The sequence below is a fragment of the Phalacrocorax aristotelis genome, chromosome 1, assembly GCF_949628215.1.
Source record: "Phalacrocorax aristotelis chromosome 1, bGulAri2.1, whole genome shotgun sequence".
Lineage (NCBI taxonomy): Eukaryota > Metazoa > Chordata > Aves > Suliformes > Phalacrocoracidae > Phalacrocorax > Phalacrocorax aristotelis.
Window position 1 is genome coordinate 29,315,313 of NC_134276.1, and position 15,916 is coordinate 29,331,228.

At 37.3% G+C, this 15,916-nt stretch overlaps 1 protein-coding gene across 1 annotated transcript in view; it reads left to right on the plus strand.

Moving 5' to 3' along the window:
* Positions 1–15,916, plus strand: part of COG6 (component of oligomeric golgi complex 6) — a 61,904-nt gene that overhangs the window by 21,842 nt on the left and 24,146 nt on the right. Inside the window, exons 9-13 of the mRNA XM_075085888.1 lie at positions 3,915–4,043; positions 4,154–4,245; positions 8,488–8,552; positions 12,657–12,748; positions 14,915–15,032. Coding sequence (XP_074941989.1) covers positions 3,915–4,043; positions 4,154–4,245; positions 8,488–8,552; positions 12,657–12,748; positions 14,915–15,032 — 496 coding nt within the window. The remainder of the gene's footprint in view (positions 1–3,914; positions 4,044–4,153; positions 4,246–8,487; positions 8,553–12,656; positions 12,749–14,914; positions 15,033–15,916) is intronic.

Here is a 15,916-nt window from a genome sequence, read left to right on the forward strand (position 1 = left end):
ATCGGAAGAATAAGAGTCAGAAAACTTGTGGGTTGAGATAAAGACAGTTTAATTGGTAAAGCAAAAGCCACACATGCAAGCAAAGCTAAACAAGGAATTCATTCACTTCTTCCCGTCTTCAGGCAGGTGTTTAGCCATCTCCAGGAAAGCAGGGCTCCATTGCACGTAATGGTTACTTGGGAGGACAAACGCTGGTGCTCCGAATGTCCCCCCTCTTCCTTCTTTCCCCAGCTTTATATGCTGAGCATGATGTCATATGGTGTGGGATATCGCTTCGGTCAGTTGGGGTCAGCTGTCCCAGCTGTGTCCCCTCCCAGCTTCTTGTGCACCCCCAGCCCACTCGCTGGTGGGGTGGGGTGAGGAGCAGGAAAGGCCTTGACTCTGTGTAAGCCCTGCTCAGCAACAGCAAAACCATTCCTGTGTTATCAACACTGTTTTCAGCACAAATTCCAAACACGGCCCCATGCTAGCTACTATGAAGAAGATTAACTCTATCCCAGCCAAAACCAGCACAGTAATGAAAGTAAAATGTCAGAATGTTTTTATTTTAATCTAAATTAATTGTGAATTTCTGCTGCTTGTGTAAGGTTTTTCTGAAGAAAAAAATGCTGTCCAAAGCATGTGACTGTCTCATTTAAATTCCCAAAGCAAAAAATCGATAAAGGCTAATTAGCTTTTACTGAAGTGCTCCTGATAGAACTAATGTTTTCCATTATAGGTCGTACAATAATCTGTTAAAAGCAATCTACTACATATGGGCCTCTAAAGCATAGGGAATATACTACTCTCTAGTTCTTGTTCAGAATTTGCTGAAGGGACTGCTAAACGTAAATGAAATGGTAGTTAGTGGAGACAACTTAACTATGAGACGGCACTTTAAGAACTGTTTTTATTGGGGTGGCCATACCTGAAGAAGTGGTACTAACACTTCTTTGCTTTTTAGGGTTTTTTGAAAAATACATTCATCACATTTTGCAGCTATGGCAAATTACTTTTAGCCACAGACATCCAGGACAACAGCGTACAAGGCAGTCTTTCAAAGGCTAGCCTTGTTTTTAAGACTCATGTGCGAAGGTGGGGGTATGCGACACTGTAAATCTCCATGGAGCAATTCACAGGGAAAATGCATCGTGCAAATGGACCTTAAAAATTCTGGCACTATGAGAGAGTGTGTGCGTGTCAATATGCTTAGTCAGTTCTGCTAGTTAATTTGAGGGAGAGATGGTGTCACTCGACCTCCCCAGCTATTGCATGTGGTGCACTGCAGTACATTGGGCCATAGCAGGGGATTGCAGTCCTTTCTTACATCTCCAGGCTGTCTTCTGCAGCTGCAAAGGATCAGTCACAACTGTGTTCACAAGATTTTATAGCATTCTTTATAGATACAGTTTATATTTTCTACAATAAATCTTTTGCTAAATTATGTTACTTTCAAATGCCATAAAACCATTGTTTTGCTTTATTAACATTTATGGAAAAATAAACTCCATCTGTATAAACCCACAGCTGGGCAGTTTAAAATGAATCTGCAAAAGAGACTTTATTTTCTTTCTGACATCTCTCTCACAAACAGCAGTATTAGTATTACCAAAAGTAGAACTTGGTAGGTAGGACTTTTCTTCTGCCAAAAAGGCAAAAGTAAACATTGCTGTAGAAGATGCAGCCATGTATCTCTCATCATAGATTATCATGCTTAACTACTTGCTACAGCAGTGTTGTCAAAATTGCAGTACTGATGCTTTACATTTTAAATCTCAAGACTTAGTTTATTCCCTTCCAAAAATTTTTGTATGCCTTAAGCACATAACAAACTGCTGAGTTCAAAATGTGAAAATTATGTCACAGAAGAAAGTAATTTTAAATTGTTGTTGGTTTTATGCATATAACTGGCTGCTGTGTTAACTAAACATCTTTTCTTCCAAATCACTGCCTTTGTATCTGATAATGATTGTGATTTGATTGGGTGAAAGTGAGTAAGATGGAGAAGGGCAGGAGCTTAGAGACTAAACTACAAATTCTTGTTTTCTTACATTGACTTATGTCTTATTAACTTAAGGTGTCAGAAAGATTGCACCATAGATTAACTTTTGGGAACTGTAGTCAGTGGGGATCTGAAATAAACATTTCAGTTTAGTTTTCACTTACTGGTTCTAACAGAAAAATTGGAAAATTATTTTGTAGAAGGTACATGGAGTCATAGCTCAAAGCAGTGGTCCTCTTCCATCCTCCACTCTGATCTTCAAAGCTTTTTTTTCCCACCGCTTTCCTCTCCTCCCAGTGATCGTTACTTTACTGGGTTTTTAAAAAATTGAAGCTGGATTGAAAAGAATCCGAATGTTGTTTTCTTCCCCTCACAGGAGTACGTGTAATAACATCATAGTAAATACTGTGTTTCTAGTGTAAATAGTAGGTATTACTGAAGTTTTTTAAGGTGCAGGATTTTGTCATTGTTATACCCTGTTCTACTGGAAGAAAGGGGAAAATTAGTAGTTTTCCTTATAAAACAAAATTATCATTATTAAATTCTGTTTTCTAAACTAATAACCAGATCACAAGATCTGTTTTGTTGCTGTATTTTTAATGATATAGCTGTTTGTTGGAGGGGGAGGAAAAAGGCTTAGCTGGTTTCTACACACACTTGATGTTTTTCACTGTAACACTGCTACTCCAGGACTTCAGGTAGTCAGCAGATCCCAGATCTCTCCTACTTTTACTTTCACAATTTTTGTAAATAGTAATTTAGTAAAGACTTTTTTTATTAGCCTTTTTTTTTTTTTAATTGCAGATACTTGCTCTCTGAGTTAACAAGTACAGTGTATGAAGAAAAAGATCTGAACAGAAATTTGAGGATTTTTCAGTGTGCTTTTATCCTCACCTCTCACAAACACTAATGTAGATAGAAAAGAGCAAAACTGAAGGGTCCCTTGGACTTTTGATAGCATAATAAAAATCTAATTGAACTTAGCTTGGAACATATTTGAAACAGTTTATTATTTTCTTTTGTATTTTGTTCTCCACATCTGTTTAATTGTGAATGCAGTACTCATTTAACTTCAGTCCGTGAGTAACATGCTTTTTGTTATTTTTATTTTTATACCTGTTCAGCTACTGGGTGTCATTGGTAGGTGACACCAAGCTTAGTCTTTAGCATTTCATCAATTACATTGCTTTTTTTTCTTATTTGTAATTTATGTGTTTTGTTCAAAATGCTTAAATTCAGTTTTTAGAAAAACAGAAGTGTTCTGTGGCTTGCAAAAATCCTGTTTCTAAGCAGATGTATCAGGGATGTTAGTAGTGTTCATTTCCCATTCCTCACTTGCTGTCATCCTTCAGCCTGAACAGGAAGATAACCTGCTCCAAAAACAAACCGTGTGTATGTTGTTCTTGGTACCTCCTCTACTACCGGCAAGCCACTTGAGATTATGTGCTCTGGGCTGTAATTGTCCATCCATTAAATATCTAACTAAGACTCATTTGATTAAAACCAGTGAACAACTATCAAATGAAAATAACTTTTTTGCTACTAATCATGTGGTGGCCTGGAAGAAGGAGAAAGCCTTGTGTTGCTGTGCAATAAATTGCTGCTTCTGTCAAGTCAGCTGGACCACATGTGAACAGGAGTCCTAGACTTGTCAATACATGTTTATATGTACAAAAATGGAAAAGCTGACTTTTCATATATTTATTTATTTGGGTGGGGTAAGGGAATGGGAGGGTCAAGGAAAAGTTTTCTTTAGTATCTCTTTAGAGGAGTCTAGAAAATCTGAAGGTTTTGAATGCTTCATAGTAGAAGCATTGATGCGAGATGTCTAGAGCTGTAAAAAATGGTTACTTGTATTAACTGTAAAGTTGATGTAATAAACTGTGGAGAGGCGAACTGTTTTGTTTTACCCATTTTCATGTTTCAATAACAGGTACACTTTGGATGAGTTTGGAACAGCTAGGAGGAGTGCTGTGGTCCGTGGCTTTATAGATGCTCTTACTAGAGGAGGTCTAGGAGGTACTCCCCGCCCTATTGAAATGCACTCCCATGATCCTCTGAGGTACAGTACTAGCAAGAATGTATGATATAATCTTTCTATTGCCTGTTGGCACTTTGAGTCCCTAACACCATAAACTGCTGATTTATACAGAAATTTCTGTCTTTATTTAGGTATGTAGGAGACATGCTGGCATGGTTGCATCAAGCTACAGCCTCTGAAAAAGAACACCTAGAAGCTATGTTAAAGCTTGTAACTATTCAAGGTAGTACTAGATTTTAAAGCATAAATTGGCAAGTGATAGAAACTACGTCTGTGATAAGTCAGAAATTGTGATTAATTTTTCAGGCTGGGCTTCAGTTATGAGAGTCTGAGCTTAGATTTTCCTGGAAATAATTTCAGAATATCTGGTGGTGCTATTTTGCCAGAAGAAAGTTGTTAATGAAGAAGAGTATTTAAAAATGCACTCTTTTCATTTTTCTGTGCTTATAATACATTTACACTAAACTTACGAAGGGACATTTTAGACTGTATTGGAGAGTTCAAAAATTGTTTCTAATGTCATATGGTTGCTTTTGATATGTTGAGGACTACTGTTATGCCTTGCTCATTTATTTAGTAAATTTAAAAAATGTAATTCCTTCTTCCTATAATTCTCTTCCTTCTACACTAGGAGTAAAATGGAATTTTCTTTTGTCATGTAACCTATCATTATAGGTTTACGGAGGTCAAAGTAGGCTGCTCGTAGGCACGTCAAGCTTTTTAATATCAAAGCTCTCCTTCATTAACAGAACTACAGATTCCCATGCTTATTCTTCAGCCCCTTTGCTCTCTTTTAAGTATATCGGTCCTATGCTTCTAAGACCTTTGTTCTGTAGAAGCTGTAGTATGATCTGCCTCCATATCTTCAGCCAAAGACTTGTTTAATAAATTAAGCATGTGTACTCAGTTGTAACAGTCTCAGTGTAAGAACTGACAATTGATCTGTATCTGGTGAGCCCTTAGACTGTGTGTCTTAATTGAGTTCCAGTCTGGGATTTAAAGATAATATGCATTCTCATTTTCCTTACTGCTGGAAGTATTAATTGGCTTTCCTAATTAATGGTATATGAGTGAGGATGCTATTTAGGAACTGTTGTAAATCAAACCAAAGGAACATTGTTTTTTAACTACAGTTACAGAAGTGAATTCAGTATTATTTACTGACAGTATCTCAGGGGGACACGAAAGGAGGCCTCATGATAGTTGTATGATAGAGAAAAAGACTTTGTAGATGACTACCTGATGCTTCTGCTGTAACTGGAGAGTCCTTTGGGAAAAGCTGGCCACATGGAGGATGTTACTGTATCTGGTTCTGCTGTTGATTGTGCTACTGCTGCTGCCCAGGCCTGCATTCTGTTCTGAAATTCTCCCACCTCTTTGTGTGGTGCCATATTTAACTATTAAATCCCTTGTCCTTCTGTTAAGAAGTTAGGCTGAGGTGCTATGACCACATAATTAGATATGTTTAGAGCAGTTCAGCCATAGATAAGAGTAAACTATGTGAGAATACTGAGAATATAAATGTTTTGGAGAAAAAATTTCAAAAAATGACCAAGCCAAAACTTTTTCCCAAGAGACTAGTACAAACCAGAGAGTCCATATTTCTGTCTGAAGCAAAAACACGTTTTCCAGCGCTCTTCAGGAATGGGTTCACCATCACTGTTGCGCAGTTTTCAAGAAATGTAAAGAGGGATTCTTAGCTTCATCTCCCAGGCTTTGTTGCTCCCAGTATGCTGTCCGTTAACCATTCCTCTGCATCTTCGGGAAATTTTTTTGATGACAAGAATGGTTATGCAGTAAGATCTGTAAGACAAAAAGGTACTTAATGGGATACCACTGGGTTTAACAAAAACCAGTATGGGCAGTGCAGTCTTATGAAGTACCTTGAGGTTATATACTTTTTATAAATACAGATCCCGAGTTGATAGTGGCTAATCATGAGTACAATGCCTATGGTACTGAGAGATTCGAGCCGATTTCCCTTCAATATACAGTCTTCAGGTGTCCGGTTGTGCAGGCTACAGCAGAGATTGAGTTAATTTCACTTAGCCATTTTAAAAAGTGGACATCTTGTTTATTTGCAGCTATAGAAAATGACAGAGATTTGCATCTCTGGAGGGCAAGTCTTCCCAACAGAAGCTAGATCTAATGTAGGCATTTCTGGAGACTTCAATCACAACTGTTTGTTTGGGGTTTTCTTCTGTTCCCTATAGAGGGAGCCAAACAACTAGTATAGATAAAACACCTAGCTGTGGGTCTACAGTTAGGTGAGGTGTATCTTTCCCTGTAATAGGTCAGTCAAATATTTTAACTTTAGTCTCATCTTGAGTAGCTTTTTGCAGATGGGACTGGTTTTCTTCTTTTAATTCAGGCATGTCTGTTCTGAGTTCAGATTTCTGTTCATATTCTCCTATAAGCTCTGTGTAATTTCAGGAATACGGAGAACATGATAAATCGCAGCTACACAAAAAATTCCCTTGTCTGTTTTTTTTTTTTAAAAAAAAAAACATTAAAGAGAACCAACTATGTAGCCCATAATCAAGTGTTCAAGAATAGCTTTTAAAAAGTTTTAAAATTTTAAGCTTGCAAATGTTACCTGTTTAAAATTAATCTGACTAAAAATGCTGTTAAATTTTTAAGCACTGAAAACATTCAGAAAAGTTGTAACTATTTCACATTGTATTGGCCAAGCATAAAGCACCTGGTTCTCTTCTTTGGAGCTTAAGTATTCTGCTAATAGGAGCCTTCCAGTCTTACAGAGACTTTGTACTTGAAAAGAAGGGGGAATTGCAGGCATTCTGTTTAAGAGAAGCAGTAGAAACCCATTTTTCATGGAATTACAGAACCCAGCTGGAGAGCAAAAGCCAAGTGAAGTCCAAGAAAGATCTCTCCCTTACAGAAGGATACACAGAGAAAAATGATACGTGATGTAGCAGGCAGCCAGAAGCATATCTTCAGTAACACATTGTTTCTAAAAGTGATTTTGGTTCTCTAAGAATTGTTTATTCCCTAATTCCTTTATGACAGTGTGACGTACTAATACTTGCAACAGTTATATAACATATTATGCTGGAAGATTTCTTTTTACTGTTTGCAGAATCTAAAATATTCTAATAGGACATGAAAATAGCTGTGAAGGCACAAGCATGCAATATGTCGAGATTGTAATTCCATGTCCTTTGGTATTTGAACTCGTATATTTTTGCAGCTAAAACTTTCATACCGAAAAACTTGTTAAGTCAATCTGGTCTAGATGTACTATTGCAAATATGTGCTAGGTGCTTGTTACATTGATGAACAGTAGAAGTGTGACTGTTCCTACTTAAAAATGTGTAAATTGTTAGGGTGTATCTGGGAGCTAGCCATTACATAACAGACCATACGTCTTGTGGTTTGTAATCTTGCTTTCTTCCTTGATATCACTACTCAAATATATAAACATATTTTTCTTACCTTACCAATATAGTATGCTGAAATTCTTACAGCCACCACACTGAATTTAGTTGTTTCTGCTTATGTGGCTTTTCACATATCTTGGTGTAAAGAGGCATTGGCACAGAGCTCTGATCTTTTGTAATTTTTACTCTGAGAGGTAATATCTTTTCGTCTGAAATAAGATCTGCAAAATATAGCTTCAGGTCACCTGATTTCTATCACATGTCACAGTCGGTTTGTTTACTGTTCATTGCATGGGTCCCATCTGAAGATGAACTCCTGTTGACAAGTTTTAAATTAGAATTAAAGTATTGCTGTCTCCATAAATCTATTCTGAGTTGTTACTGAAGTGAGAGCTTGAAGATCTGTTGCTTTCAGTTTGATTGATTTATGACAGTACCGGTTGCCATGCAACAATTCATTTAAGTTCCATGATAAGATAGGGCAGTATTCTCTTTTGTATATAGTTCCATGAAAGATGAGTTTCAGTTGCTGCTGGGGAGGAAGCTGCAGCACACAGCAGTGTGGAGGTACATATGCGATTTAATTTGTAACGATGCCATGAGTGTGTCTGTACCGAACGCTGACAGGCACGTGTATTTACGGTTCAGGCCTTTCAAAATGGTGTGTACTGTTGCTCCTTGAGCATCTCAGTGGACTTTTCCTTTTTTTACTGTTTAGTTTCATGAAGTGCTGATATTGAGTCTTGCTGTGACAGCTTCTTGGTAGACCATTTATTCTTCCCCTTGCTCCTTCTCCCTCAAATCCCCAGGCACTATGTTGTACTAGGATGCAATTGCGTAGCATAAGGTAATGATTCTCCAGGACTCTGTTTTGTCATGCCGCTATTTCTTAATGGCTGGATTTGCAGTTCAGTGGAGGTGTAAACTAGTCTTGTAGAGATGAGAACATGCAGTTCATAATGCTTTTTATGGAGGAGTAGCTCCTACATTTGTTTGTTTGTTTTATAGTCTTGAAGAAAAGAGAATTATATTTGCATAATCTTGGCATGTGTTTGCATTAACTGTAGGTGTGGAAGAAAATATTCAAGAAGTAGTTGGGCACATCACAGAAGGTGTCTGCAGGCCTCTGAAGGTGAAGTATTTTGTTTTCCTTAGCATTCTAAATATAAAAATTTTTCTGTGGTGTTTTTCTAGAACCTCTGTCCCCATCTCTAAAATGTATTTTCATCGTCCTTGGTTAAGAGTTAGATTCTCAACTTTGAGAATGCTAAACATCTTCAAAATAAAAAATTCCATAGTTCATAGATATCTGGTTTAAATAGTCATGTAGTGAGAGATACTAGGATACTAAATCTAAATCTTGGTTTTATTTTACTTTTCCCAAGGTTCAGGAGTTCTTATGTACAAAAGTGGAGCTTTGGGGTATGAGTATAGGAATGGCTGTAGTGGGTGAAATGAAAAATCAGTTTAACTTACTGCCCTGTTTTTCATGGTGACCATTAGCATATGCTTAGGGAAGAGTGTACAGATTGTGCAGTCGTGTCATGATACCTCTGCAGAACCATTTCCTCGCCTGTTTGTGGATGTACTAAGGACTTAGTAATCCATAGCTACTGCCTTTGTATTAATAGACCTCAGTAGATTTTTCTTCCTTGAATATGTCAAGTTGATACAAAATGTTGGTAGTCACAACGTATCCTGCAGGAGGGAGGTGCACAGTTTTAACTGTATGCTGTGTGGAAAGCCAGCTCCTTTTGTTTTTGTTTAGTTTAATAAATCCAGCTCTTGTATTGAAAGGGACCATGAAAAATGTTTTCCTACTTTCCATCTTTATGCTACCCTGATTTGCTGTATTTCTCTCACACCCCTCCACAGGTGTCTTTTTTTCAGGGTAGAATCTTAGTCAGTTTAGGGGACCCATTTGGTAGAACTCATTAATAATGATCCATCAAATGAATGACTGCCATATTTATTGGATTTCTTCACATAAGCGCAAAATAAAATAATCAAGGTGATGAAGCTGATACCAATAATCGCCTGACTATGCTAGTTCCATACAGTGTATAAATCCAAATGTTTTTAAAGTAAAATCTAGTGTACTAAGTATGATTATAACAACTTTCTCTTAGGATGCTGTAGCTATAACAGCTGTGTCCAATTGCCAAATACTTAGTCTCAAATAGTTAACAGGTGGGTTCTGACTACTATGCATAAATTCCTCTTAAGAAAATGAGAAGGTCTGAAGAGAGGTAAAAATCAGGAAAATGCCATTTAGAATATCACAGAATCACAAAAGGGTTGAGGTTGGCAGGGCCTTCTGGAGGTTATTTGGTCCAAACCGGCTACACCAGCAGGGCCACCTAGAGCCGGTTGCCCAGCAATGTATCCAGACAGCTTTTGAATATCTACAAAGATGGAGGCTCCACAGCCTCTCTGGGCTACTTGTGCCAGTGCTCAGTCACCCTCACAGTAAAAAGTGTTTCCTGGTGTTTAGACAGACCCTCCTGTGTTTCAGTTTGTGCTCACTGATGTATAATTATGATCGTCCTTCGCAACCTTTAGTTTTTGACCCATTGAAAAACACTTGTCACATTAAACAATTACGGTGGCTTTTTTGGAAGGTATTTTCCAAGCTTTCTGTGTTCTTCTTGCATGCTGTAGTTCTGTTAATACTGAATGCTGATGTTTGAGTTCACTATTTCTGTTCATTCCAGTAAAGTAATTAGGGATAGAATCAAAACTTTGTAAAGTCAGAAGGAGGTTTGATCTTGATTTGAATACTTATGATATGTACAGTTTCATACAGAATACCTCCCGTTTTGATTGCCAGACTCTTTACACTTATGCGCTTCTGTTATCTGTAGAAATATCCCCCAAAATATTGTCAGTAGTTAGTTACTGTGCTAACAAAAATGAGAAAAACGCTAAAAGAACAATTAAAGACTTCCCATTGTACTCTGTATCTTAATAGAATGCAACTTATGTTAATTCACTGCCAGTCTAGACTTTCCAATGTAAAATATGAGTTCTTATTGTTTCCCCTGGGGAAATACTCCATAGCAAAAAAAAAAAAAAAAAAAAAAAAAAAAAAAGGCAGAAGACAACCCAAAACCCCCCAAGCAGAAAAGCTTTCATACAATGCAGTTAGATAATTGCAAGCCTTCATTTTGAGAGGAACAACAAAAATGTGTTCAGTTTGGAGTAGTGTTTCCTACAATACATTGTTCTTTCTGAAGATTGTCCACAATAGGAAAAATAACTGCATTAAGTACAGGGAGAAACTTTTTGTTGTAGTCTTACAGCACCACAGTATTCTGCTTTTCTAGTGGATTTCTGCTGATGCTTGCAAACCTGTCACTTTGATTTGAGTTGATGCTGAAATATAAAATAGCCTGATAAAAGCTTAGTCATAGAATTTCCACAAGCGCTTTTAAATACTTAAGAGTTATGTAGCATTTGCTTACTGGTTTATGCCTTTCCATGTGAATGTACAATATGATACAATTTCCTTACTTCTGAAGGAGGATTATGCTTATATGCAGTATAAATTATCCATGTTTCTTACTGATAGTTGGTTTGAGTTTTAGGCATCCAAGTCAGTCTTGGGTACTAATGATCTTACCACAGGCCTGTCGTTTCAGTTGGAAGTAGGAGGACCCTAAAAAACATTTAAATTAAGGTTCTCACCTTTTCCAAAGTACTTAAGATGAGGTCAAAACTAACAATTTCTTTGATGCCTTACATACACTTCATATAGTCTTTCATGGTCAACTGGCTACAGGACATTTACGATTAGGAAACGGTAAGACCTATAAGTCCAGGACTTCCCTGAGCAGGTTAGGTTTAGTCACTTGCATATTCTGGTTCTCCTGTGCAGTGAAGACTTCCGTATGGGAAGCAGCAATGCTGCTTTCCCTGCTTTGTTTTTTAATTCTTATTTTTGTTCCCTAAACCTAAAATCTTTTGGGCTTTTTGTTTCTCTCTCCTTCTGCCTATTGTATCTTTTTCTATCTCTTAATTATTTTATTTATTTTTAGTTATTGCCATTTTTTATTTTCTTGTCAATATATTGATTTTCCTCTTTTTCCCCTGCCTTTTTTATTCACTTTTGCTGTACACCTAGACTATACTCAGCATCTGTGCCCAAATGACCCTTTATGCAACATTGGAGATGGGTATTTGTATCTTTACCTGTGTATATACATACACATTGAAGAGTGGAGTTCACCTGAGTGTTGAAATTAACATCGTGCATTTAGCTTTGTGAATAAGAGTCAACAATTATTCTGTTTGAGGTCTCTGAGTTAGATGCAAAGGGAGAGGACTGAGGAAGCATAATCTTGGTTAATTCTCCCTACAGCTGGCTCTGACAAGAAGGCACTGCTGCACATCGTGCTTCATTGACCAGCAGATGAATAACTTGGGAGAGCGGGTGGTGGCTGGTGATTTGTGTGTAGCCCTTTCACACACAGGCACGTGGGAGAACAGTGCAGTCATAAGTCACTGTCTATCACTGCTTCATGAGTCCCCAAAGATTGACCCTGGGGCAACCTTTTATGAGTGGGTTGGGACTGTGTGTACCATGGAGACAAGACATCAACTGTCCCAGTGTAAAGAAAGCACTGTTTGGTCTGTGTAGCTGGTTATCTCGCTTGGTTGAGATAAACAGTCGACATAGCTGGTCGCTAGTTACAAATGCGTCTAATTACATACTGATAGCTGGTATATAATCTCTCCTTTCAGTGAAAGAGAGATTAATCCAGGTGAAATTTTGTCTTTTGGGTAAAATACCTAATAGTTAGGATGTTCTCAATTGCTGCACGATGCTAATGCTCAACTGCTGTAGTTTAAGGATTTTGTAGCTTTGCAGCTATTCTTGCTATGCAGTGCTGGGGAGAATTCCAGTATGTACTGGTATTAATACATCAAATGATCTCATTACTTTGACATTTTCAATGACAAGTTGTAACAAAAATCTACAGGGAAATGGGGGGTTGGTTTGGTTTGTTTGTTTTTTTTAAAAGAATACATACAGCTGCTTGTTTCCTACCCAGACACTTGGCAGCCAAGAAGCTCTTTAGTTCAAGCAGAATGTTATAGTTAATTGGACATTCTCTTGTTAAATTTATGTATGGGTAAATTTTTGAAAAATCAGACATATATTGCCTGTAAAATTGTAGAGATTGGCTTTTGGAATGTATGACCTGAAGGATGCTTGTATTTCTTTATTCTGCAGGTTAGAATTGAGCAGGTGATTGTTGCTGAGCCAGGAGCGGTTTTACTGTACAAGATTTCTAATCTTCTCAAGTTCTACCACCATACAATCAGGTATCCAAAATTACAAAGTGTGTTAAAGATGTCTCTTTTACTGTGTATATATAAAGATTAATATAGTAAAAAGTATTTCTGTGGCTTAGTTTTTGCTCTGTCCTATGGAATCAAGGAGAAACATGCATGATATCAAGGAGGTGTCATTTATCTGTTGTCATTCCTCAAGTCGTACGGAATCTGCTTGGAATATAGCATCACTTTACCACAGAAGCTGTTTCTTTATTGTTCTCTGTAGGTACAAGTGGTATGCAAACAAAATACACATATCATTTAAGATGACAGGGTCAAGTCCCCTTTGAAAAGATGGTAGAATTAACTTCCATTTTTCTTTTCTTCCTCAAACTACTATGCTGTGATACCATTTTTTCTAATTACGCATTAGCATTGTTCTGTTAGGGAGATACTTATTGCATTTCCATATCTCGCTGTTGAAGGTGCACCAATAATCTTCCAACCTGCCAGATGCCACCAGGAGCACAGAAACCAGAGAAAAGCCAGAATCTCTGGTTTTATACATTGTGGCATTTGCAGTAGTGCATAGAATCATAGAATGGTTTGGGTTGGAAGGCACCTTTAGAGGTCATCTAGTCCAAACCCCTGCAGTGAGCAGGGACATCTTCAGCTAGGTCAGGCTGCTCAGAGCCCCGTCCAGCCTGGCCTGGAGTGTTTCCAGGAATGGGGCATCTACCACCTCTCTGGGCAACCTGTGCCAGTGTTTCACCACCCTCATTGTAAAAAATTTTTTCCTTATATCCAGGCTAAATCTACCCTCCTTTAGTCTAAAACCATTACCCCTTGTCCTGTCACAGTGGGCCTTGCTAAAGAGATTGCCCCCATCCTTTCTGTAGTCCCCCTTTAAGTACTGAAAGGCTGCAATAAGGTCTCCCTGGAGCCTCCTCTTCTTGAGGCTGAACAACGCCAACTCTCTCAGCCTGTCCTCGTAGGAGAGGTGCTCCAGCCCTCCGATTATTTTTGTGGTTCCTATTCGTTAGAAACAGTAATAGTAGGAAAAATTTCCTCCATAGCCTTGTACTGAACTGTTGAGAATTAGACTCATTAATTTAATATCTGAGCTTCTTTTCTGTCTGCAAAGACATTCAGATACTGGGGAGACTGGCATAAGTGGTTCTCAGGCATGTTCCACTATTTAAAATCCTCAATTGTGATGGGACTTTGGGTCTATGGTAGAATACATATAAGACCTTTTTTTTTTTTCTTTTATAATGTGGAACAAAACATATTTTATTCCTAATCTCACTGTCAAAAACAGCTGAAAGATTTTTGCTGTCATTTTTCTGTCTCTAAAGTTTGTGTTTCCCAGTGGTTATAAAGCTTTCTGCAATTGAAAATACAATGTCAAAATGGAACCTCTTAGGCAGCCTTATCTGTTACTTTCTGTGTTGCTAATGATACAGTGTTTAAAGACCATCGGAGTACCTTCTGTCAGCTGAATAATTTCCTCTGTATAGACAAAGTGCACCTGACTAATGAAGGGAGAATCCAGTTTAAGAAATTATCTATTAAATGCAACAAGATTATAATCTGAAAATCAAGCTACAAGTTTAAATTGGTCCTATTAAGATGTAGTGAATTTTTAGTGTCGTTTTTGTAGCTTAGAAGCCCTTCCACTTTAGGCAGAAGGTATATGCATGAGAAGTGCATAGTCATGTATCAGCATTTAAAGTTTATGTGGTATTTATGCTAAGTATAACAACTTGACACTTGGAATAGCGAGGCATTAATTATTTTATTTTTGGAGATGCCTAACATCACAATGAAGAAACAAGAGGTGATACTATCCCTAAAGGACAGTTGGACAAAATAAAGTTATCAACCCTTTTTGTTAATGTAATCTGAGAAGTACATTTTCAGAATAACAAAACAAAAATCCAGTAAGTTTTAAAATTCTACTAAAAAGCTTGTGCAAAGCTTTAGATAGCCTGTACTTAATACTGCTTAACAGACAGGCATAGTTGATAATGCCTGTTCTCACAGTCATCGTATGAGTGAATCTCTCAGTTTATGTGGAGAACTGTTCCCTGAAATTATTTGTTGTAAATTTTCAATGTTGAAAAAATTTTATTTGAAATGCTTTCTAAAATATCTGACCCTGTCACAATCCCCCCCCTTCAGATTATTTAATTAATCTTAATTTTCTTTCAGTGCTATTGTGGGAAACAGTGCAGCCACACTGCTGACAACAATTGAAGAAATGCATTTGTTGAGCAAGAAGATATTCTTTAATAGCCTGAGTCTTCATGCAACTAAACTAATGGACAAGGTTTGTTTCAGAATCATACAGCTTTCGCATTACAAAACACAAAATTTCCCTTGTGTATAGTAAAGATTATTAGTTGAATAGCATTTTTATACTTCAGCTTTTGCTAAAATTGGAGTTTAGTTGTTTCCATATTCTAGCCATAGAACTACATTAAAAACTTTGTCTATGTTTTAATCCTTCTAATAATTTTATTTTTGTGAAAATACAGCTAAAATACTATTGTCAACAGCATTTGTTTACAGAGCCGTAGAGCAGTTTACATATTTTTTTAAATCTATGACAAGCAAAAAAATTAGGAAATTTACCCAAGTGCAGTATAGCAAAGCCAGGTGATTGAGCTAGATTGCATTAATGCATCATCAGTTCAATAGTTAATCACTCCTGTGCATAATTCCTTTCTTGAAGTTTTGAAGTATATTCCAAGATGGTAAGCTAAGTGAAAACAAAACTTGGGCTTTTTTGTCTTCTATAAAAATAGTTTTACCACATGAACATTGCTGCAGTTAAAAGCAGAATATGCATTTGTTATACCAAACAACTGTACCTAAGCCAGAATAGCTTTCCTGGTATCTTTTCCTCTCCTGGTGATCGCTTTGATTTGCGTTTCAGTGAACTTCCCACCGTTCGGTACCTAATACAGCTCTTGTTAAATTCTTCCTGCTGTATTTGTGTCATGTTGCTGTTGGTGGATCCACCCATTAAATCTTACCTTTCTAAAATGTAAGCAAAGTCAAAGAAAATTGCTAGGCTACACATCCCTCTCCATTTCCTAGGGATCTGATCTTCATCCAGCATCCCTGACTGAGATGTGATGAGTTGACCAGGCCCTAAAACCAGGAGGAGATGCCTTTCTTTATTCCTAGTTATTGCACAACCTTAGAGAT